At 37.8% G+C, this 26,148-nt stretch overlaps 1 protein-coding gene across 31 annotated transcripts in view; it reads left to right on the top strand.

The window, feature by feature from the left end:
* The window catches only part of C2CD5 (C2 calcium dependent domain containing 5), a 92,618-nt gene extending 70,099 nt beyond the window's left edge, over positions 1–22,519 (top strand). For 11 of the 31 annotated variants that reach the window (XM_004448651.5, XM_004448652.5, XM_004448653.5 and 8 more), the window contains 6 exons: positions 228–314; positions 8,292–8,342; positions 9,252–9,353; positions 10,685–10,875; positions 15,442–15,588; positions 21,189–22,519. In XM_004448651.5, coding sequence (XP_004448708.1) covers positions 228–314; positions 8,292–8,342; positions 9,252–9,353; positions 10,685–10,875; positions 15,442–15,588; positions 21,189–21,317 — 707 coding nt within the window. In that variant the 3' untranslated portion in view covers positions 21,318–22,519. Of the gene's footprint in view, positions 1–227; positions 315–8,291; positions 8,343–9,251; positions 9,354–10,684; positions 10,876–11,311; positions 11,638–12,226; positions 12,344–15,441; positions 15,589–21,188 lie in introns of those variants that run through there. The other 20 variants (XM_058282899.2, XM_058282895.2, XM_058282897.2 and 17 more) reach the window with 5 other exon arrangements.
* Positions 22,520–26,148: the final 3,629 nt, after the last annotated feature.

Here is a 26,148-nt window from a genome sequence, read left to right as displayed (position 1 = left end):
GGAATCTTTTAAAATCTTACAATAGTTTTGGAAGGGAAGGATACACCACCGTCAACAGCATACAGATGAAGGGCACAAATAGGAGAGAACAAGAAGAAAATATCAGAATAAATTAGAAAAAAATGTTCATGTGTGTACCTGTGTATGTATGTTGCTGTCACAGATTCGTAATTTTAAAAAAATAATAGGTCATTAGTAAAGAACTTGTGTTTTTCTTGCCTTTCAAGCCTCTACAGACAATGAAGAACTTTTGCAGTTTCCACTGGAGCTCTGTTCAGATGCATTTCCTTCTCATCCTTTTCCACCGGCTAAAGGTTGGTTAAGTAAGGGACATGCAAATACAAATCCTAGTTTCTTTTACTTGCTTCTTTATTGTAGGGAATCTTACTTAACCTTGAGATGAAGATTTATTTGTTCATTCCCGCATTGTGTGTTTCTTCATGCTCATAAAGAGAAGGTAATGTTCTTCCTTCTATTTTAAGTTCTTAAGTAATTTTTGTAAGTTATTAAGGTAATTTTTATGATATTCCATTCTCATACCTTAAGTGTATTAATTTTATTTTCAGAGGTTTGGATTTCTTAAAGTAACTAGTCATACATAGTGTATTTGGTGTTTATATTACATTTGGTATATTTTTTCCCAAGAATAATTGAATTCTTAAATTTTTGGATTTTCATAGGCAATAAAATGTTTGCTTTTTTCAGAAGATATATGCAGAGGTTTTAGGGGGATGTGATTCAGAAAGGAATGAGCTTCCTGACTTTTCAGGAATAATAATAATAGCCTCAGCTATTATTGAGGAACATTGTTATGTACTTATTAGCTGTTGCTGTTTTTCTGAATGTAAAATGACTGCCCCTTGTAATTTAATAGCAGTAACTCCTTTGATCTGTTAATCTTTGGAGAAAAATGAAAGGTACTTTTTCCATTTCTTTTCTGATTTCAGTGCAGTTTTAAAAATAATAGTCTTCAGAATTATTACACCTTATTGTCCTTAGATTATATATACAATAAATGTAGTTTGTGTTTTTTCCTAAATTTTTTATTCTGAGAAATGTTGCATTTGTTATTTAAAAACAAATTAGCTTTCCTAAGTTTTGGATTTTGCTAATTATTTTATTTGATGGCAATTATGAAGAGAATATACTTTTTTTGTCATTCACATTGTATATATGCCTATAGAGACTTTACTAATTTAGTGCAAGTCCTGTCTTTGTAGATAAAGTGATCTCTTCTCATATTCTAAACATGAAAATTGAGCTACTTTGAGGCTCTGGGCTTTCTAACCTAGAGAAGGGCATGTGGTGGAGCCAGCAGGCCTGGGGCCTCTTCCTGGTTCTCCTGGTGAGGGCTGAGAACTTGGGCAGATTGCTATACCTCTTTAATCCTCAGTTCCTTATCTGAAACCGGAAGGGGTAGAGATTCTCTCCAGCCTTTCAAATTAGGAGTCCTTGGGCTTCTACAATTTATAGTTCTTCAATTATTAGCTTTTTCATTTTATACAAAAAAGTCACTTAAAAGCCAAATCAATGCCCAAGGCCAGACTGACCTTCTGTAGTTAAATTCAGTTTTTCCAAATAGCTTCTAATCAGTTAAACCAGTAAGTTTTAATTCTCCTCAGAGCCCTAGGGTTCTCTAGAGGTGTCTCCTGGAGCTGCAGGAGGGGCAGGCAGGGCAGCGAGCAGGGAGGCCTGTCCCTCCTGCCCCCAATCTGAAAAGCAGCTTTGATTCAGTGGACTTTCCTATATGCTCTTCTTTTGTATATCAGTTTTCTGTATGTGAGTTTGTCTGAAGTTAAGGTTTCTAAAAAGTTGAAAACCATTAAATCAAATCATGCCACGTTTGTATCATGTTTGTCGTCATCATCATCATCTAATACTAATATGTATGAAACTTATACCAAGTGCTTAGCTATAAAGCCTACGTGCCTTTTTCTTAACTATTATGTTTTTAAATCATCATCAGTAAACACTAAGATATTTTATCTCTTTTTGTAAATAGTTTTGTAGCTTTATAAATTGTGGAATATGTTGCATGCTTATTTATCGTCTTTGCTTCCTTAAGTCCTTTCAGGAGGACATGGGCTATACTAAATACGTTTTCAAGTTATCTCAAAGCATTTTGGAAGATTTGAGGGTAAGATGGGTTTCAAAAAAATCTGTGAAGAATGTAATTGAGTGAGAACACATGAATGTAGCAATTGAGTGCTGTAAAATGAAGGAAGACTGAATAGAGAATGTCTGGAAAAAGTAAAGCAAACTGCTTGTTTTTCTTAGATGGAACCAAAAGTGGCTTAAAAGTAGTCAAGTACTAATTCTGATAAGTAAATATATAGTTTTATAGTTTTATTAAGTCAGTCGGCTAAACTGTAGAGCTTTCTCTTTGTTTTTAATTAAAAAAGCTTTGAATTCAAGTTTATTTTTCAGGTCTTTATCACAAATAGGATAATATATTAAAATCTTTTAAGTTGACAGGGAAGAATAGCTTTAAGAGTTAAGCATAGTATGTTTACCAATAATTCCATCTTTTCACTTGTAGATAAACCTTTCCTTATTATTTTGTGTTATTTAAAATGGGTGAAAGTCATGTGAAGAAAAGATGCTCCAGTCACATGTGTTTACCGTGTAGAGTAAGCCTAGGCCTGAATTGTCCATCCATGTTCATTTTTTCCTTCCGTTTTTGTTATATCTAATTTTGTTTCTCCAGGTAACAAAATAGTTTGATGTATGTCGCAAATTTGTGGTTGACTTGGTGTTACTTTGCTAGTTATCTTGATTTTTCAGATTTGAAATATTAAAGTGCTGAGCCTAAATCATGTTTTAAAGGACATTATCCTTGAAGGTCATCAGAATTCTTTCATGAATGCTATGAGGAACTTAGATGATATGGTATCAACATATATTATTTATTTTCATGTGAGGCACTGCATTTCTGAATGAAAAAAGATGGCGAGAGCAAATTTTTTACATCACTTTCATAGTGTTTTTCCTTATTAGCTATAGCTCAATTTTTCTCTGAAGCTGTTTTCAAGAGACTTAAAATTTATTTATATGGATGTATATACATATATAAATACAATACAATACAATACAAATACAATAAAACAAATACAATAAAACAAATACAATACAATAAAATGTATTTTATACATTTTACAATACAATAAATACAATACAATACAAATACAAATACAATATGATTTCTTTTCCCTTTAACATAAGAAAAAAATATTTTTTTAAAGTCACCATTAAATGATAACCCTATTATCTCCAAAATAAACTAACCTAGAAAGTTAGCAAGGCAAACAGAACATACAGTTTTACTACTCTTAATGGGTTCTAGCAATTTTTAGCAAGTCCTATGCCTGGGGTGTAGGAACAGGTAACTAACCCAGGTTAGAAGCAGTTTAGTGAAAATGAGCATACTGATAAAAATAAGGACAAACTGTGCAAGGATTCTTCCTCCCTCAATTATATAATACAATATACAATAAAATACAATACAATATTTTACAAATACAATAAAACAAATACAATAAAATAACAAATACAATAAATACAATACAAATACAATAAATACAAATACAATAAAACAAATACAATAAAAATGAGGAATGTGAGTGAAGGTAATTAGAATTCTTTGTCTTTGTACTATTTTTGCAACTTTTTTGTAAGCCTGAAAACATTTTTTTTTAAGTAAGATTTTACTCAATAGTCTGGGGTTAATCTCAGAATTTTATACATGTTAATTGTTATAAAAGTTTAACATATTACTTTAGATAAATGTCTAAAGACTAAATGTTGTGATGGTAGATACCATATTGTAGAGTCTAAGAAATTATATTAGGAGAATGCAGGTGAATCATACACTGGTTAAAATATATCTTAAATGCTTTATAAATTTAATCCATAATGGAGTTCACATTAAAAATACTTATAGTCTAAAGCTTTACAAAGATTTTAATTAGGCCAAATTATAATTAGAGTGAAATTGTATAGGAGAGATTTTTTTGGTATCACTTTCTTCCTTCCTGCTTGTATTATCCTTACACTGAGGCGATTTCCTCGTGTTCAGTGGCAAAAGCTGTAGGCTAGAAGGTCTTGTCTCTTCCTCAAGCAGCTGATGATGGCAGCTGTGTGAGAGGCAGCCAGTGTGACAAACAAGGTCAAAACCTGGACTTCAGTGTGAAAGAAAGCAAGTAGACCATTAGCCTTCCTATGCTGTTCTCCATAGCTGGCAGTTTATTTATCTCATTTAGTCTTATGAGAGTTCCTTTTACTTTTCTTAGTAATCAATTTTGATTTTAAAGGATAGTTTAATTTTTTAATTAACTGACTTGCATCACATTATTTTAAACTAGCAATTTGAAATAGAAATCTAAAAACTATAAAAGTTAGCTTTTACTTTTCCTGCCAGTTAGTGGTCCTGAATTCTGACAAATATCTGTTATTCTTTATACTAACTAAAAGTATCTACATATATTAACAGTCTGTTACATGTTTGTTTTCTCTATTTTTAAAAATTTATTTTGTCACTATGACCAAATCACAGCAACAGTAAAAAATGGTAAATTTCTCTGTATTATTGGATGACCCAAAAAATTAGAAGCAAGGAAAGAGATCATGGGGAGAAGGAGAATGAGAAATAGAAAAATAGGAATATAAGAGAGGAAATTGTGTGAGAAGGTAATCAAGGAATGAAAGGAAGGAAGGAGGAAAGAGCATATACATATATAAATATACATATTTATATATGACAGCGCCTTGTCACTAAGCTTCCTCAAGCTTGCTTGGGGACTTGACACCAGAATCATGAGAAGAAGGATGAGGAGGTGAGGTGAATGGAGATGGAGGCAGGCAACATGGGAAGGGGACTGAAGAAAGTCAAGTGTTTTAGACCACTGTATGCTGTTAGATGAGAGCTTAAAATAACCAGCAGAGGCTAATTGTCTTTGTCATCGAGTGTCTATATTACATGTGTTTTGCACTTGAGTTTTTCCCCTGTGGACTGTGAAGCTATTTTTATCTTTTTCTGTGCCTTAATAATTTATAACTACAATATGACAATTGCATTATCCGTCCCCTGGTAATTGAATGTCATACGGATAAAGTTTATACTGAATGTTTATATACATTAATTAAGCTAGCTAAAGAGACATAGCCACATAATCCATTGTAGATGGATGGAAATGCCTGCCCGAAGGAATATAAAGCCAAACTTTGATTATAATAACTTAAATTTGAGAAAGTTTAAATAGGAAAATAAGGCATAAGTTGTAAATACTCCAGATAACATATATTTTACTCTGTCCAAGGGTCTTTTCAGAATCTGCAAGAATTTTTTCAGGGTTAAGTGACTTTCTTAAGATATCCAATTAAGATCGTATAGAATATTTTTTAATTAATCAGAACAAAGATAATCTGTAAATTCTGATAGTGTAAAGTAAATAGAAGGGTTAATGATCAGTGAACTCTATTACAACTAATCAATACCTTTGTCATGAGTTATGAAAAATTATTTACAAAGGTGGAAAAACCTCAAACCTTAAGATGCACTGGAGATTATATAATTGAGGGAGGAAGAATCCTTGCACAGTTTGTCCTTATTTTTATCAGTATGCTCATTTTCACTAAACTGCTTCTAACCTGGGTTACTCACCTGTTGCTACACCCCAGGCATAGGACTTGCTAAAAATTGCTAGAACCCATTAAGAGTAGTATAACTGTATGTTCTGTTTGCCTCGCTAACTTTCTAGGTTAGTTTATTTTGGAGATAATAGGGTTATCATTTAATGGTGACTTTAAAAAAATATTTTTTTCTTATGTTAAAGGGAAAAGAAATCATAGCAGAGAAGCAGCTGCTGTGTACCTTGATTGAGACTCCTTGCAGCTAGAATGGGGATCTAACATATGAAGTGTTTGTCTCAAACTCTTTCAGGTAGATAGACAAACTGCCCACAGCTGAGCAGTACGTCCCAGTGGTCTACCAGTGAATAGTCTTAGTTTTGGCCTGGAGAGTCTGTGTTCTTTTATTTATTTCTTTTTAACCAGAATACCAGTTTGCAGTGAGTGAGACTGCTTACCTCTAAATAGTATCTTTCTTTTTTGAAAAGCGTATTACATAGGAAGCCAGACTATAATCAGAAGGTTGTTGGGTGAGCCTGTAATTGGAGTCTGAGGCCATAAGATATTTGAGTTCTTCAAACCAGTTTGGGATGCTGATGTTTCTCTGCAACCAGGACGGGCACAGCTTTTCTCTGGGAAAAAATTGAGATCATATAAACATGTTAAAAGAGTAAGCTGATCTCCTTAAGTGAAATTTCTTTATAGCACTTGAAACTTTTTCTCCCTCAACATTTCCTCCAAAGATGTTTCTAACTTAACAAAATGTTTATTTTTCCAGATTTTAATTAATATGCATTCATATTTGAGGCAAGGGAATACATATTTTTTTCCCTTCCTCTTTTTCCCTCTCTCCTACCTTTTGTATACTACAAAAAGCATATAATTTAGTATAAAATAACACTCCTTTCGCCCTTCAATTCCTGTCCCCCGAGGAAACTAGTCTTGACAGTTTATCCCGTCTTTGCAGAGATACTCTATCCTTTTTCTTAAATGTAAGTATTTTACAGAGTGTTGTGCATGTTGTTTTCTCATGTAGTATCACCAAGAGATGGGAACAGGTTCTTTTACACATCTAAGCTCTTTCCATGATAATTTGCTGTTAAGTCATAGAAAATTGCTACTGTGGAATTCCACATCACTCAAATAATATTGAGGTATAGAGGAGAACTTTGTTTTAATGATTTTCAGGGTGTTTTAGCCATTGCCTGCCCGCCCACACATTTTTCTTAACAGCACAGAATTCCTCACGCCAGCTCTATTTTCTGTAATTGCACACTCACTGAGTCTGCCCCGTGTAGGACGCGAGGCCCTGATGACCTCCTGGGCTACGCAGCCAGTTGCTGTCCCAGCCTCTGCCTGGGTCTGCTTCTGTGCTGAGCGGTCCTAGACACCTGGTAGCCAGTGAGAGACAGGTCTGGTCTTCCAGTAGCTTTCCTGTCCAGAGCCCCTCTAGATCCTGAGTCACAACTCCCCCGTCAAGATCTGCATCCATGACTGTGACGGTCTGGGCATCCCATGCCATGGCGCCCTACAGGCATTTTGAGGACCCCACCTCGCCACCACTTGGATTGACCAGCTCTGACCAGGAGTGTCAGGCACTGCCTGCTCTCCAGTGTTAGCTTGTAGTCACTTGCATTATGTAAATGAGGAGGGGAGCACCTCCAATGTACCCAGTTAGCAGAAACATTCTGTATAAAGGGTACTTTTGAAAAGTTTAACTTTAATTAATTTAAGAATGTTCCTAGAAGATAATCATATTATGTAGAAACAAAAATATGTATGCAGTTAGTTTTTAACTTTTTGAAAAACTGGCTGACTCAAGTTATTCTCAGTGGCTTTTGTTATTTATAACTTGGCATCAGTGTTCTTCGAGGTACAAAATTCTTCAGATATTCATATATGCTAGAGTAGGTAGAGACTGCACATAGATAGAAAGTAGATTCTGAAGGTTTTTATGGTGCTGTTTAAATTTGATACCTTAAATATTTATAATGAACATATAAAGTCAGGGAAAATTCTGGATGTTACTTTCATGAGGTTACTGGAAAGAGAATGGATTCTAGTTTAGAAATCCTAGTTATTTTCATGGAAAGCCACCCTTTTTTTATTTCCACCAAGTCTTTATACCACCAGAGGGAGCGTCTGGTTGGAAAGTCCTTGAATGAAGAGGGTGTTGGTGGTTGGAGGCGAAAGGGAGGGTCATGGTTAGCAACAGCTCGTGTTCATGTGGGAGAGATGGGTCATTATCGCCTCTGGGAGTTGTTATACTACCAGCCCTTCCCCCTACGCACATATCCCTGTCATGTTTCATGTTATATTTTTCTTCCCCAACACACTGACCCCTTTCTCTACCCAGTTGTCTAATACTCTGCTTTCATCCTACTAACATTTGTTATCGTATTTATGTTTTCTCGACTATAAAGTTTCTAAAACTCTTTTTGTATTTTAGCTTTCCTTGTCATGTATTTATTAACTGAACTAGTTTTCATGTATAGATAGAAACTTCATTTCAAATGTAAGCATTTCCGTTTGGTTTGCTTTTATAATCAAGCCACAGAATTTTCTTCCTCTTCTTCTGGTTCATGGAAGGTATTAACAAACAGCAAAGAAGAGATTCTGGCTTGTACTTAGCATTCAAGCTAATGTTGTTCATATTGTCTTATTAGAAAACCTGGAGAGTGCAAGTTGTAACTCAGGTATACCAGCTGCACAGAGAGGTGAGTTTGTTTAATTAAGCAAATAGTCACCAATGGTATGAAATTCTAGGTCAGTGGCACATATAATTACAGAATTGAGGAAGTACACTGAACAATGGAATAGACTTCAAAATCTGCTTTATAGCAGTTAGAATGTATATAAAAATTAAGCTAAAATTTCAAGTTTTTCGTTAACATTTTAATAGCTCCCCAGTTCTTTAAAATAAAATTTTAAATCCTTAACATGTTTTTAACTTTGCAGTAGTAAAGTATTCTTTTTAAAATGGGGACTTTCTAGGCTCTTATCTGCCCCTTCAACCCAGACCCTCTCCACCCACCCTGTTGTCAGAGGATTTGATGCCAAAATAAGACACAGAAAAAAAAACAAAAAGAATGACCTTTGACTTCCCTATTTTTAATGGTGAAAAAACACTTTCATGAAAGATAAGTCAATTGGTGATTTTTTAAAGTTGTGTTCCTTAACATCGGATTCTTGTTATTTTTATTTTAGAGGAAAAATAGAGAAGGAAATTATTTACAGATTTTAGATTATAAATTAAAGTGCCAAGATGGAAACAACTAAAAACATTGTGAAGTAAAAGCAATTGGAAGTAAAGTTAGCTTAAAGTTCAGTATATGGTCCTTTTACTGATATTTATGTTAGACCCCAGTCATACTTTTCCCAAGAGGCAGATCACATGCAATTATGACATCACCACAAAATCTCAGCCAGCCACTTGAAAACTTGGTTTTGGACAAATCAGTGTCTAAAAGCTTGACCCTTTACTATCTCTGTTATCTGACTTGAAGAGGACCATTTTTCTAAGTTACAGTTAAATTGCATCATCAGAAGGAGTGTTATGACGAGCAAAACACATCATCCATATTTTTTCTTTGTTTTTTTCTTTTGTTTTCTGTCTGTGTTTTCAGCAACGTCAGTTGATTACAGTTCCTTTGCAGACAGATGCAGCAGCTGGATAGAGCTCATTAAACTGAAAGCTCAGACCATAAGGCGCGGATCAATTAAGACAAGTAGGCGGATGTTTCTACCACATTATGATGCTGATCTGAGAAGCATACCCCTTACCCCTCATTGCGAAGGCTAGACTTTAATGCCCAGTAATAACATTACCAATCAATCATGTGTTAGAGTGTGAAAGCTGCAGACGCTAGTGGTCATTTAGCAAAAGTTATTGAAGGGCCTGTAGACTTGTTAATTTTAACTGTAGAATTGTGTTTTCAAATTTTACTTCTTGCAAAGGTATTCTTAGGAGATTGCAAATAGATCCTCTACCCTACTAGATGGAAGGGAATTAGCAGCTCTCTTTTGGAAGGGGTGCTCTGCCAGGACCCCAGGTACCGTCAGGATAGGGCATCTGCCAGTTTGCTTTGTGATTTCTGGAGGACTAAGAGAAGTATTTCTAGAGAGAAAGTAGTTAATTATTCTCTTAAGGCTAGAGTCAGGCTTGCTACTGATAGGTTCTTTATCTCTACTCCATGGGTTTTGGTAGACGTTGAGGTGAAATGTATTTGAGTGAAATAAAGTACATTAAAAGGGAAGGAAGTATGTTTTAGAGGAAAGAGCACAGAATCTGGAACCAGCCTCATCTACATTTGTATCCCAGAAGTGCCATTTTCATAGCTGTGAAGCCTTGGGCAAGTCATTTAGTATCTCTGAGCCTCAGTTTCCTCCAGCCTACAATGGGGTTACTACTACTTAACTTACTGGGCTATCACAAGGATTAGGGGTATGTAGACTGGCTTATCGCACTCACTACTAAATGATAGCTATTAGTATTTATGTGACTTCACAAACAATCAACTGTCAGTCAGCCAAGGTCATTTGTTAAGTTTTTAAAATTATGAGTTTATTTTATTAAAAACATTTGGCGGGGGGCGGGGGGAACCTATTATTACAACTAGTTGATATAAGGTTTATCTACAAGTTGACAATGATGAAATTGTCTGAAAAAGATGGAAAAAACTGCACTGGGAAATATAACAACTTTCACACTCTCCTTTTAATAATTTGTTCCTACAGCAGATAATTTTTAATGCTCTGCCGCTTTTTCTTTTTCTCCACTTTATAACTGATCATTGTGTGTGTAGCTACACTGCATTGACATTTTCTTTTGCAGGAATGCCATTTTTCTTCCAAAAGAATTTCATTCCAGCATATCCTCTTATGTTTTTCTCTCTCTTTCTTTTTTAGTTGCATGCAGTGCATGATAATTTCTTTCCTTTCATGACATGGCTTAGCCTCACAGAGAGCTGAATGTTGTCACCACTTATTTGGAAACCTTAGGGAACAGTTGAACTACCAGCCCCTGATCTGATGCTTCCTTTTCTTTCTCTAATCATAGCTGTGACAGTGGAAAAACCAGGTCCCGTGGGGGAAGGAAATTCCCGGAATCGTTCTGCTCCATCTTGTGCAAATTCTACAGTTGGAGTTGTTAAGATGACACCTCTTTCTTTCATTCCTGGAGCCAAAATAACTAAATATCTTGGGATAATTAACATGTTTTTTATTCGAGAAACCACTTCTCTTCGTGAGGTAAGGTTATAGAAGTTATTTCAAATGTTTTCGTGAATTTTCTCAGATTGAAGATATTAGTAACAATTGCTATATTTTACCAAAATTAACTTACTGTCTGTATATTTCAGTGACTTAGGAGGATTGATTCTAGACTAGACTCAACAAATTTCACATTCCAGGTTATAACGGCTAGTGGAGTTTTAAGAGTTGTGTTAGGTTAAAACTCACTTATTGCTAGAAATTCCAGATCCTTAGCATATGGTAAATAAGGCAAATTTATCCAAGTTTGATTAGAGATTTAAAACAGCCCTGTGAAAGAGCACCTTAGTTTTCATAGTAGATTTTTGTTGTTTTAAGGGCTCACATTTATAAATTGTAGGGGACTCTATTACAAGTATGTGGATAGAAGGATATTTTGTATAATTTTGTTCTGTTGTTTCTTCCTTCTGAAAAGGAGTGAAGCTGCTCATTTTCTCCCAGTCTTTGCAGTATTGTGTGAGAATGCCATTTCTTCAAATTCCCATTTCACACTGGGTATCATTAAACATTAATTGTTTTTTAAGTAACAGTGGTTATACTGTTGTACCTCATGTGGTCAAAGTGAAGAACCAGAGCCAGCCTCTTAGACGTTCACAACACAAGAATTTAAACTCAAGAAGAAGAAAAGTTATATTATGTCTTATTTTATGGGACAGGGTTCCTGAGCAAATTAATATTGTGAATAGAGAATTGTTTGAATTACTGAAGTGTGAAACCCAATAAACTCAAAATTTACTTTTAGCAGTTGTTTTTTTTCTTTCAGTTTGTGTTAAAAAACAATTTATTCATTATAAAGATCCCTTACCTTTGCTTTTTTCCGCTGTTGTTTCATTAGCAGTGCTTCTACACTTTCTGGGAAATAAGAGCCTGCATACCTAAATGCTATTTTTTTTTTTTTGTAAGATACTTACTGCATGCTATTTTTAAAACGTCATGCTCACTGTCCTGCACCCAGTACTGTTGCCTGGCACAGAGGAGACATTAACCAATGACTTCTGACAGATTATTTATGAATCAGGATGGATATTTCCTTTAAGATAAATTAGATTTTAATCATATATCTAATTATATTGAGATGGAAAAATAATCTTTCTTAACATATTCTCAAAAACTTTTTAATATACAAGTAAAACTTGATACTTCTAAGTTCACTTAAATTTGACAAAAACGGTTGGGCATGTGAAGCTGATAAAGACTGGTGAATTAACCTTTTGTAATTACTCTTAATTGCATGCGATTATTGCACTATTTTGAATCCATAAAATTTTATTTCCTAAAATGCCTTCTTTACCACTTAAATCCCTGTCTTCCAAAATTGGCGTCATGGTAGATTTCCTTCAACAGAGACTTGTGATTTTGGCTGTGTATCACAATATCCCAAATTCAGTCATACCTGGTGAGTCATTTGCTTACTCCTGTAATTTTTTAAAAAATTACCTCTCTGTAGTCTCCATTATTCTGCTGTCAGAATTTCTTGATTTAATATACGAAAAGAGAACTGGCAACAGTAAAAGAAAACTGTGTACTGAGCTGGAGGCAAGCTGAAACAACTCACTCAGTCCTCTAATTACAAAAAGGGATACCTTCACAAAACTATATGCAGGGTCCTCTGGCTTTTCAGAAAAATGTGGTTTCTAACATTGCATTCTGTTTTCCGGTTAACTTCTAGTATAAAGTGGAAAATTCCTCTCTAAAGTGTAAATAACCTCCAGTGGATTTTGAGGAAAAGTTTGGTCAAAAAATGTTTTAAGGTATTGGCTCGGCTTTGGTTTCTGTTTTTTGTTTTGTAGTTTTGTTCTGGGATACTGGAAAAAGTTACCTGACTTGGAATTAAAAGACCTGGGTATCCTTTCCTAACTCATATGCATTCAGGGCAGTTGCTGTGCTAGGTTGTTAGCATGTAGTTGTGAGTGAAACAGATGCAGTCCCTGACCTCATGGAGTTTACAGTCTAACAGCAAGGAGGGTATTAAACATATAACTGTGTAACAAATGTGTAATTACTTGTGATAGGAACTAATATGAAGAAATAGTACAGAGGGCCTTTTTTTTTTAAGGATTTATTTATTTATTTATTTCTCTCCCCTTTCCCCCCTGCCCCAGTTGTCTGTTCTCTGTGTCTATTTGCTGCGTCGTCTTCTTTGTCCGCTTCTGTTGTCAGCAGCACGGGAATCTGTGTTTCTTTTTGTTGTGTCATCTTGCTGTGTCAGCTCTCCGTGTGTGTGGCGCCATTCCTGGGCAGGCTGCACTTTCTTTCGCGCTGGGCAACTCTCCTTACTCCTTGTGCGTGGGGCTCCGCTACACGGGGGACACCCCTGCGTGGCAGGGCACTCCTTGCGCACATCAGCCCTGCGCATGGGCCAGCTCCACACAGATCAAGGAGGCCCGGGGTTTGAACTGCGGACCTCCCATGTGGTAGACGGACGCCCTAACCACTGGGCCAAGTCTGCTTCCCCAGAGGGGCTTAATTTAGATTTTATGCTCAAGTTAGGTTATCTCTGAAGAAGTTACATTTAAACTGGGACCTGAAGGTTGAGTATGGGTCATCCTGGTAGAAAGCTGGGTGAGGAGCTTGACAGGCTGTGGGGAAGTTCTTGATGCATTTGAGCAGCTGGGAAAAGGCACTTGTGACTGGAAAACAGCATATGAAGAGCCTGGGAAATAGGTTGGCGGGGCCAGGTGACCCCACACCCCTTAAACTGTAGACTGTATGAAGGAACCTGGGTTTTATTTCATGCGTTGGGAAACCTTTGAAGGATTTCAAGTAGGGTAGTCACACAGTTAGATTTGCTTTTTTCCCCAAAGATCATTCTGGTTGCTCTGTGGAGAGTATGTTAGAGCAGGGGTGGAAGTTCAGCATTATTTAGGAATTCCAAAAATAGATATTGGGTTATGTCTGTCAGGGGGTCTGTACCTGGGCGTGATTAAATTATGATTAGGGCTTTGACTGGGCCATGTCAGTAGGACATTTGAGAAAACCACACGGTAGAGAAGAGAGTGTGAGTTTGGATCCTGAAGCCCAGGAAGTAAACACACAGGAGAAGCAGGTACGTGAGAAAAGAGAGAAGGTACTGGTAGACACGGCAGAGGCCCCGGGAAGAGAGACGAGCAGTTTGCCTTGAGTTTACAGCTGACTTGTGGAGACAACAGGAGAAAAGGGCTGTGGGATGGAGATACTCACACACACTTGGGAGTTGGAGGTGCACAGATGGTATTTAAAGCTAAAGAATGGATAAGATTGCCTGAAAGAGAGTGTAGGGGGTGTGGAGGATAGAGGGTCTGGGAAGGGCCCCTCTTTACCTTGTCTCACACCAAAGTAACCACCTGCTCCTCCTCCAGCCTCCCCGGTCTCAAGGAATGGTACTCCCACCGCCCTGCTGCAGATCCCTGACAAATGCTCTCCTTCCCCCCTCACATCCAGGCCATCAGCATGGCTTATTGATTTTTTACAGAATCTGTCACCACACCACCTGTGTTTCCTCATCTGGAGGCAGCGGCTACCGGAGGTTCTGAGGAAGAAGGAAAAATAGGTGTAATATGGGGGCATTTTTGTGACATTGGAATTGTCCTGAATGGCATTGCAATGACAGATACAGGCCATTACATATCTTGTCATAGCTTATGAAATGGTGCGGGAGAGAGTTTAAAGTATAGTGTTTACTATAATCCACACTTAGTGGCAGTGCTCCAATATGTGTTCATCAATTGTAAGGAATGTACCACGCCGATGGAGGATGTTGTTAATGTGGAAAAGTGTGGGAGGGGAAAGGCGGGGTATATGAGAATCCCCTACATTTTTTATGTAATATTTATGTAATCCTAAGGATCTTGAAAAAAAAATAATAAAAAAGTATATCAAAAAAAAAAAGAGAGGGGCCCAGACCCCTCCGTGGGGCTCTGGCACAGTGTGGAGACGAGGTGGCAGTTCAGGAGTTGAGTGGAGTGGTCAGGAGAGGAGGACAGCAGCATGCGGCAATGCATGCAGCAGGGACGGCGTGGCCAAGGAGGAGCGGTCACGCAGGCTGAACGCTGCTGGCATTCAGACGAGGGCTGGACAGTGGTCTGGCATGGATGGACCTTGGCCAGAATATGTGGATGGAGGGGGGGCGGGGTGGGTGGATGGGAGCCTGGCGGCAGTGGGCGGTGTTGGGGTGCAGGCAGTGTGTGCGGCAGCTGTCGCTTCTCCTCGTTCGTGTGACTGGCGAGGGGAACGCTGGTGGAGGGAGGCGTTGGAGGGGGGGAGCGATGTCAACCCTTGCTTGGCCATTTACTTATCAGCTAAGTGACCGGGGCCAATTACAAATTCTCTGAGCCTCAGTTTTGTCATCTGTAAAGTGAGGATGCTAATCTCTATCACAGAGACATGTGTTCAGTAAAGGTTTGTTCTCTTCTTCAGGTTTTCTCATTTAGTTAACAAGTAAATTGTCCCCATTATGAAAGAAATGAATTAAGATACTTAGGGTGTTTCAGTGTGTGTTTCTTGACGTTTTGTGTCCATTCATGTACGCACTTACGCAGGATGACTTTCTCGTGCCTCGTTATTTAGGAAGGAGGCGTCAGTGGTTTTCTCCATGCTTTCATTGCTGAAGTGTTTGCAATGGTGAGAGCTCACGTTGCTGCCCTGGGAGGGAATGCTGTCGTCTCCTACATCATGAAGCAGTGTGTCTTCATGGAGAACCCAAACAAAAACCAGGTGAGAGGCTCTTAAACGCTCCGATGGGGGAAACCTGAGAATTTCATTACCATGACCCCTGAAAAAGAGAATTGCTCTTAAGAGCGCTTTGATTTTATACACCTAAAAGTTGCTTTGGTGAATTTACGCATTCCTGTGGTCAGACAGCACTCGGCAGCTGTTCGCACAACCTTGGTGACTAGTAGTTACTCTGAACTACTTCTGAAACCCTGCTCCTGAGCTCCTGTTTCCAGCAGCTTCTCTGTGGGCCTTTGTGGTACAGTCACAGCTGAGGATGCTACAGATACCTCACCCCAGCCTTCACCAGCTGGCAGGGCCTGGACCAATTCTAACTAACTGCCACGGTGGTGAAGAGCACACTGTGATGGAGCCACTGCTTGCTTGTTTCTAATAAGTAGTAATCGGGGAGGGGACACTGTTGTGTAGGTTAAATTTTGGAAGAAATTTCTTTTATCGGTTTTGAGTTAATAAGTCATTTAAAATTATTAAAGATTTAATCTAAGGTTCAATAACTATATTAATAATATGAGATATCATAAAGGCAGTGATTCCCAATCTCATGGCATGCTTTGAAATATTATTTATGTGGAGCTGCTTGTGCTTGGAGGTACCTGGCTCGTGGGGCTCTCCTGAGAGCAGAGGTGTCACTATCTTAGCAAACCTTGGCAGATATGGAGCTTCAGAGGCTCTGATATAGGCTGTTCCTGCTACTTGAGCAGGAGTAAGAATGAATAGATGTATGCATATATGTGTGTATTGTGGCCTCAGTTTTCTACCTGGCTAATTGCAACCAAATGCAAGTCATTTAAATTCTTAGTGTCTCTGTTTTGCATTGATAAAACTGTTTTGTAAATTAAGTAATTGTCACAAGTATACCACACCAATGGAAGATGTTAGTGACACTAAGATGCTGTCATAAATTTGTAAGCAATTTGAAAAGACAGCTTTCCTTTGACCCATTTTATTTTATATATTTTGGTTGCTCAACATACAGTTAAATGTTGAAGAAAAATAGTAATGCCATTAAAAATTAGGAGAGAACTTTCTAGTAAATTTTGGCAGTAGGAAAGGCAAGTTAGAGAAAGGGCTTATGAAACATCCTGGGAGGATGTCTGGTAGGCAGGTGGGGCATATGTAGAGCTTTGTGAAACGTCTAGACTAAAGCGCTGGATTTGAGAGTCACTGATGCAACTTGGAGTCCAGGAGATATGTAGAATGGGCTGAGGGGCACATGAAGGAGAGGACAGAGTTAGAAAGGTAGAGTCAGAGAGGTAGAGGAGCACCAGGAGAGAGGCAGAGGATGGCTCAGCCCTGCTCGTTTGGGAGTGTGACTAGAGGACAGGCCAGGGAAGCATTCCTGGGCCAGCAGCATTTGCTATACAAATTTGATACAATCTGGTCACAAAGAGAGCACCTGTCATATCATCTCTCAGTACTTGAAATTAACCTTGTTCAACTGGACACTTATTTGTAATAATTTTATTCTGAATAATAAAAATTTTTTTCAGTACTTAATCCTTGTTATAAGTCTTTTTGCTTATATATTTTTATATTTGGAATTGTGATGTGTAGTTTGGTTTTTCTGGGTGTTTGATTTTTATACAGATTTACTCACTAACGTAACAAGCACATTGACAATTGCCTCAAACTCAACAGATCCAAAACAGAACATAGCTCTGTACCTCGGTTTCCTCATCTGTAAAGCCAAGAAAATAATTGGGGAGATCATGAGTTAATATATGTAAAGTGCTTAGTGCCTGGTGAGTAAGTCTCAAATAAATTGCATTATTATCATTTAAATGTTTAATGACTTCTTTTTTTACAGGATAAGGCACATGTCTCTTAATCTGCCATATAAGGTTGTCCACAACTTGCCTTTTTTCTACCTCTACAGACTTCTTTCTTGCCTTCTACCTCTCCCAACATAAACAGATGCTGTGCTCCAGATATATTGAATTATGTGTAATTTTCCAAATGAGCTATGCTTTTTCTCATTCTAGCAGCTGTGAAGTGTTGTCATTATTACATCCATTTTGTAAGTGAGAAAACTGAGGCTCATAGTACGTAAGTGCTTGATACAGGCTATATATTTAATAATGGGGAGCTAGAATACAACCCAGATTTCACTGTTATAAAATGTTTGAGTCTTCCTACCGCCACACTCTCCCTCCACGCACAATACAGGACAGCTGTCAAGTACAGATCCGCACATGTGCCACACATTGGGCTCCATCCCTTTTGTCACTTAGCTTTTTCCCAGTTTTGTTTTAGTGTGATATCTTGTATACCCCCCAAAATGTACAGAGAATAGCTTGCCATGCGCTCTTATACCCGCCACGCACCGTAAGAAATGAAATATTAAAAGAACTGGTAGAAGCCTCCGTGGACCCATGTCCTCCCACCAAGCAAGCTGTCCCCCTTGTTTTGTTGTTTATATTTCTATGCATAGCTTATATTTAAAAATTTACATTGGTGTATAAATATACTACTGTTTTGCATTTAAAATATTTAATGTATTTCTAATAGTATATTAATTCAAGATTGACATTGATTGAAAATTCAAAAAAGCATAAAAGAGTATAAAATGCTTCTCTGTGTCTTGAGTCTTAGCCAGTTTCCCTCCCCACAGGCAACTAAAGTTTTCTTGCTTTTTAAAAATGTTTCTTATAGAGCTATACCTACTCCGGAATATGTAACATGCCATAGATATTTTAGGTACATACAAGCAAATTTATATATACACAGATATATTTTTAAATCTCCCTTTTTACATAAATGGTAGCATTACTGTACATGCTACTCTATAAATTGCTCTGCTACCTAATTCTTCTAAGAGATCATTCCATTTCCGGGCATAAAGAGCATCCTTATTTTTTTTTTAAAACCACATAATGTTCCATGGTATGGATGAACCAAAATTAATTTCACTAATTTTCTTATGATGAATGTTTAGATTGTTTCCAGTCATCACTGGCCCGTATGTACAGTGCTGCAAGAACCTCTTAAGATATAACCAGTTGGCACAGTGGAAGTACATCTGTAGGAAAAGTTCCTTGAAGTACAGTTGTTAGGTCAAAGGCTATTCATCTTTGTAAATTTCATAGATATTGCCAAGATGTCCCTCTTTTGATTAGTTTGCACATTTTTAAACTTAATATAATTACTAAAATTGTTTCATATTATATGTAACATTCTCCAGCTTGTGTTTATTCATTCATCGTGTCTATTATGAGATTTATCCATACTGATAGAGCTTTAGGTCGTTTATTTTCACATAGTATAAGTTGTAAACTTATAAAACAAACATGCATATCATCCTATAAGGCTCCCATACATCACCCTACCACCACCACCTTGCAGTGTTGTGAAACAATTGTTACAAACTTTGAAAGAGCATCGTCAAAACATTACTGCTAACTATAGCCAATAGCTTATATTTGGTGTATTTCCCCCCGCAACCCACCTAGTTAATGACACCCTGTATTAGTATTATACACTTGTTATAGTTCATGAGAGAATACTCTCATATTTGTTCTGTTAACTTTCTCCACAGGATTCACTGTGTTATACAGCTCCATGCTTTGAACAGTCCATTGAAGTACAACTAAGTGGTTTTCGTATTCATCACAGAATTGTGCTCTCATCACCTCAGTCAATTTTAGAACATTTTTATTACTCCAAAGGAAAAATCCCATACCCCCTTAAATCCTTCTATTGTTGTCCCTTAGAATTTATATAATATCATCTTTGCCATTGCTGCAAAAATATTAGACTTTGACTGTAAATTATAAGTTATATTAGTTGTAATTTTCCCATGTATCACCATGTGCTTAACACTTTGTAAAGGAAAAACGTTGTTACAGTATTAACCACAGTCTTCATCCACCACCAAAATCACTATGTTATGCACTCCCTGCATTATTCTCTAGCATCCTTTCAATTGAAATATTACATCCACAGACTACCCCTTTTAGCTACAATCACATTTATAAATCAGCTGTGTTAGTTATACTCACTATATTCCCATCAACTCATTTACTATAAACCTTATTAAAAATTCTACATACATTAAGCATTTAGTTTTTTAAAAGTAGGTTTCGATCACAGAAAAGTTACATAAAAAATATAAGGGATTCCCTTATATCCCACCCTCTCCTCTCTCACATTTTCCCCTATTAATGGCATGTTTAGTTAGTGTGGTACTTTTGTTAAGATTGATTAACAAATACTGAAACATTGCTACTAACCATGGTCTGTAGTTTACATTATGATTTTCACTTTGTGCTGCACAATTTTATAGTTTTTGACAAAATGTATAATGGCCTGTATTCATCACTGTAATGTCATGCAGAACAATTCCAATGTTCCAAAAATGTCCCATGTTTTACCAGTTCTTCCCTTTCCCTTCCCTCAGAACCTCTGGTGGCCACTGCCTTTATATCAGTGTTACAAATTCTGCCATTGCTATAATAATAATAAGTTTATTTTAGTCCATAGTTCATTCCCCCTCATAAAATCTTGAGGATTTGGGGATGATGATGCCCACTCTGTTTCAGATTGAGAGGGGGCTTAGATCCCATGGCACAGATTGATGTAAATGTCTTGCTTGCCATTGTAGACACTCTGTTTTTTGGGATGGGCATTGTCCATCATCATCCTTTTGATAGTTATCCTGGGTGAGTCTGATGAACTGGAGGTACGTGTTACAACTCTGCTGAGATTCAGGGCTCAATCAGCATATGAACAAACTGAAGATTTAAGTCTCTGGGACATATATTTAGTGGGTATAGTGCTTATTACAGGTTAAAATAAAAGGCAGAAGAACCATGTGTAGGGAAATTATAAATGAGTCTGACTGGTACATTGGGGAGATAGGTTATCGTATATTCCAAGGAAAGACCCCTTGACAGGATGCCAATTTCCTAGGGTTGTCTGCCCTACCTATAGTGTCCAGATGTCTCTAGAGCCCTTAGGAGTACCCCTGTTTGAGGCTCCATTTACTGGAGCAGTCAGTGAGATTCTCCTGAGACATGCGTAAGTGTAACTTCTGGAATAACCTCCCAACTCACTTTGAAATCTCTTAGTCATAAAAACTCATTTGTATTTAATATTTACCCCTTTTGGTCAAGTCTTTTTCCAAATGCTTCACTAGTTGGTGTTTGGTAATACCAGGCAGGCTAATCCCCGGGAGTCATGTCCCACATTGGGGGTGGGGAGAGGCAGTGAGTTTATATGCTGAGTTTGGCTTAGAGAGAGGCCACAATACAGCAACAAGGATGTTCAGGATGTAACTCCTAGGCAATATATATTACTAGGCCCAGTTTCAATTTTACAAGAATAAGGAAGTATGTTATTTTAATTTGTGTATCTCTGATTATTGGGGACTTAACCTTTTTTTTCCCATACACTCATGGGCTTTATGAGTTCTTTTATGAGTTGCCTTCTTATCCTTCGCTCATTTTTTTCTGTTGGGTGGTTTGTCTATTTCCTACTGATTTGTAAACCTACACTTTTTTACCTATACAGCCCTGCCATTTTTAAGAGAAGCATTTGCACACAGTATCGAATTTGCAACTGACCGTGTTCTCTTGTTCTTATAGGCACAGTGTCTTATAAATGTAAGTGGTGATGCAGTGGTTTTTGTTCGTGAATCTGAATTAGAAGTGGTACCAAGTCAACAACCTCCTGCCAACTGCCAGCCTGCATGTACTGGAGAAGTTACCACCTGAAGTAAATTAGAGGGAAAGAGCTCAACTAAATGAAAATCATCTGTCTACATTTCCTCCTTAATTATCTTCCCAGGCTTGAAAAAAATTGAACTTTGAGATAATTAAGAAATAATTGCTACATTATGAAGAGATTTGTTTTTTCTGGAATCTCTGGGAGGCATGAGAAGTTTCTAATCTGTACCTTTTGTTTGCCTAGTCTAGACAGACAGGTCCCATGGAATGCTGACCCTTCAGTAGGTTTTAGATAAACTTCTCAGAGAACCTGGCATAGCAAAGATGGTAGCTATTTGTAACTTATGTTGATTTTAATAAAATCATAATTTAAGAGTATCAAGAAACTAGGATAGCTACCCTAGTGTTATTTAGAAAAATTAAGCAAGGAATTTACAGATTGTTAGTGAATAAATAGTCTGATTTGAGCAGGGTGTGAAGAAAACAGAGAAAAAAGTTTGCAGAAAATTACCTTGTGGTTTCTTAATGTGTTTTGTTTTGATGAGGAATTTGGTAACAACTGAAGGGAAAAGTGCTTTAGTATCTTTTAGAAAGACATTAAAGTTCTCCACCTTGTATCTGTAATATGTCCTAACTACTGTAAAAGAAAAAGTAATTTATCAAGAGTCAGTGTATTTTCATTGTAAGTTTTAATAATATCTCTAAGGCTTGAGGGGGTAGGACAAAAAATTACTGATAAAGTTTCGTAACTGGTCAAATTTCAGTTAGTATTCAGTTTGTCTATAAAAGGCCTGGCTTCAACTGAGGAAGAAAAGGTCAGTGAATCTTATTGAAATTGTTAAAATACAGTTGATCTAGTAGAAAAATGAAATGATTTTCCTTAACTTTATTGTACTCCTACCACATAAACAGAATTTTAGTACTATTTTAGGGATTTTTGGTGGTAAGTTGGACTGTATTTGATAGAGAATTTGGAATTATAACTTGAATGTAAATATGCTGCAAAATGTTGAATGTATACATAGAAATACTTTTTCTGTCAATGCCAAATATTCATTGTAAATGAACCTTTAAAATCACATTCCTCCTTTGCACAATAAAATTTCTTTATAAGATTTTATGATTTTGTTCTTCCAGGATAACAAGATGTCCTAAAGATTAGGAATCATTTCCTTGTTATCACAGGTGTCAGTAGTTTGCTGTATTTTGTTTATAATTTTATTTTTTAAATAAAAGGTTTATAAAGATAAGCTGGAATATTCTTAAATCTTTTTTTTTGTCTCATTGATGTAGTACTGTCAGTTGTCTGAATCACTTTCCATCTAATTATCTTCATTTATTCCTTAGTCAACAAACATCTGTTGATCACCCTATTTTAATTTTAGGCATATATAAATTTAACTGTGCTGCTTTCATTTTCTTTGGGTAGATTGGTGTTCGTTCAACAACTACTTATTGAATGACTGCTAGATCCCAGGGCACTGTTTTAAGCAATGAACAAAACATAAATTCCTGCCTTCAGTGGTGCTTATATTTTGTGGCTGTACAAGTGAATGATTTGTAAAATGTAGTATGCAATACTGTCATAATAGCTAATATTTATCAAATGCTTAGTCTTTGCCAGGCACTCTTTTAAGTATATTTTTGCATTAATCTGTTAAACCTTTACAGATACCCTTTGAGGTAGACATTGTTAAGTGCCATTTTACCATTTTATATTGAGGACACTGAGGAGTAGAGAGTTTATGTGATGCAGTAAGTAGTGGCATCAGGATTCCAGTCCAGGCAATCTGCTTCTAAAAACTACACTATTAGGTGAGAAAATGTGAGTGTGAGTTGGGGTGAGGGCCGTGTCCCCCAAAGGAAATGATACTTAAACTCAGTCTTGAAAATTAGGCAGTTCATGGGAATTGACTATTTGGTCAAAATTTTATTCATCCATCCATCTGCTTGTCCATCCATTCATCCGTTTTACACATAGTATTTTCCAGAGACTTTTCTAGGTAGGGGAGTAATATAACTATCACTAATTAAGAACCTGTTTGGCATGCTATCCTGTGCACATACATTAAGGCTAATATTTAAAATACCTGTTTAAGCAATTTAAACAAGCTAGATGGTCTTATTCCCCTTTTAGTACACTTAACTTGAGGTCCAAGCTTCCAGAAAAGCTGGAGTCTCCCTAACTATTCAGACTTGCTGCTCATCTGCTCACGTGGGCTAAGATTCCTTAGAATCACAATCCACCCAGGCCAGGATCGGCCTAGTGTGTATTCCTTCAGAAACAAGATCATGTTTAGAGGGCGTGCTGGGGCTCGGTCTCCGGGCAGTGCTGAGGCAGGTTCCCTTACGTCCTTCGTTGCTGCTCCCGAGGTGACCCGGGTGGTTTTCCCAATATTGTCATTAATCTGCTGCACTTACTGCCCCGCTTCCTCCACCTCCCCTTCTTCCATACCCTTTGAATCCTCCCATCTCCTGCTCTGGTCCTGAATTTGAACATGCCAAGGATTCAAGTGAACTTGTAGCTAAAATCTATTGGAAAATCTGTATTCTGTTCTTTCTAGAATTCTGCAGTATTGGGGAGTTGAAAAAAGTTTTGTAGGCATGCACATCATTTTTCTTAAATGCGCAAATGGGATCAGACAAGATTTTTAAGTAGAGAAGTGTTTTCCCCCTATTGCCTGGCTCTCTCTCCTTCCCCAACACACTCCTCCCAATCTAGGTTAATAACCTAGTATCTTCATATATCTCTTAGATCTATGATATTGAGGTATAATTTCTAGTTAAAATCCCATCTAGGGAAGTGGATATGGCTCAAGTGACAGAGCTTCCACCTACCATATGGGAGGATGTGGGTTCAATCCCTGGGGCCTCCTGGTGAAAAAGGAAGAGAAAGTGTGCCCGCACGAGTGCCTGCGTGGTAATCCAGTGCCTGTAGGCAAGTGAGTCATGCAGCAAGATGCTGATGCATCAAAAGAGAGACAAGGGGAGAGTCAAGGGGAAGCACGGCAAAAATCAGGAACTGAGATGGCACAGTTGACAGGGAATCTCTCCACATCAGGGGTCTCTAGGATCGAATCCTGGTGACTCCTAGAGAAGAGAAAATGAGAAGACAACACAGCAAAAACCAGGGCAGGAGTTGGGGAAGGGGGAAAATAAACCTTAAAAAAAATCCCATCTATTTTAGGTATACAGTTGGAGGAGTTTTGGCAAATATATACAGTCATGTAATCAAGAAATTGAACTTATAAAGTATTTCCATACCCCAAGAAAGGGCTAACTCGTGCCCTTTGCCATCAGGCCACCCCTTCTTCCATCGCAGTGGGGCTGTGCGGTGCTTACTCCCGTGCCTGCCACCTTTCACTGAGCATTTGCTTGCCCAATGCATCCAGGGACAGTCTGTTTGGGCTATTAGGAACAAAGCTGCGGTTCATTAGAGTTTGTATTTTTCTGTGTAAACAGAAAATTCTGTTGAATGGGGTTGACTTTTGTCAATACATAATCTATCGTGTGTGAGGCAAAATTTCCCCTTAGTTTGTTGTCCATGTTGTTTATAGTAGCTTTTACTGATATCAAAACTTGAGATTTTACTATAGACAACCTTCTCTCGTCTGATTTGTAGATTCCCTTAGTTAACAATGATCTCTCCTCACACCTTAATTCTTTGGCTGCCTTTAAGTTTCATTAAACTTTACACATCCTGAATTGCTCTCATGTGGGTGGCTCCCCACCACACTTGCTGTCCTTCACTTTTTCTTATTTCAGGAATGCCTCACTTCTGACCCAGTTTCACCTGAGGCAGAAACCTTGGGGGTACAAAGCTGTTTCCGCTACACCACCCCGCCTCACGGAACAGCCTGTGTGAAAATGGGGAAGCAAAAAAATGTATGTGGTATGGAAGCAACACATTTCTTTATGAACACATTTGTAGTTAATATCTTTTTTCAGGAGAGGGAGTTTCAGTATTTTGATGCTCTGATCTACACTTTTCCTCAGAAAAAAAGAAAATTTTGCACACGACTTTGGGATGTCTGTTGACCTCAGGTTAAATCTAGAATAGAGTGAATAAAAGAGAATGAGGATCCAGGTTGAAGGCCGTTAGGAAAGGTGGGACAAATGCCATCCTAAAATATTTGGCTTTTCCCCAGTAGGAAATCCATGGCCTTTTTAAAGTTTAGATTTTCGAAACAATCTATCTAGGATAGGCAGAAAAATGGCATCCCACCCCCACCCCCAAAGATGTGCGTATCCAGTCCCCAGAGCCTGTGACTGTCACTGTATGTGGGACCTTGTAGATGTGATCAAGGCTAAGGCCTCGAGATGGGGAAATTACCCTGGATGATCTGGGTGGGTCCTCGTCACACGAATCCTTAAAAGTGGAAGGGTGCGGCAGAGGAGTAGGTCAGAGAGAGGCCGTGGAGAACCCGACCTGCCCCTGACGGCTTTCAAAATGGGCGCGGGCAGCCACCAAGTCACACGGGCAGCTTCTAAAAGCTGGGAGCAGCTCCCAGTCAGGAAACGGGATCTCAGCCCTGCAACCGCCAGGGCCCGCATCCCAGCAAGAACCCAAACGAGTAAGAAAACGGATCTTCTAGAAAGGGACAGAGCCTGGCCAACACCCTGAGTTTTGCCTGGTGAGGCCCATGACAGACTGTTGTTTGAGCCGTTAAGTTTGTGGTAATTTGTTATGGGAGCATCAGAAAACGAATACACTCTGTCTAACTATGGAGTATACGAAGTATAAAGTCACCGTATCAATGTGCTACTTGTGGTAACGTCTAATGCAAAGCACTTCAGGGGACAAGTTCAGTCACATCTGAACTTTTGTTTGTCTCCATCTCTTATTTTTCCAATAAAATGTGGTACACCCTCTTGCCTC

This window comes from Dasypus novemcinctus, chromosome 20 (genome assembly GCF_030445035.2).
Source record: "Dasypus novemcinctus isolate mDasNov1 chromosome 20, mDasNov1.1.hap2, whole genome shotgun sequence".
Classification (NCBI taxonomy): Eukaryota; Metazoa; Chordata; class Mammalia; order Cingulata; family Dasypodidae; genus Dasypus; species Dasypus novemcinctus.
Note: the sequence above shows the minus strand (reverse complement) of the source record. Positions and strands in the feature narration are given on the sequence as shown.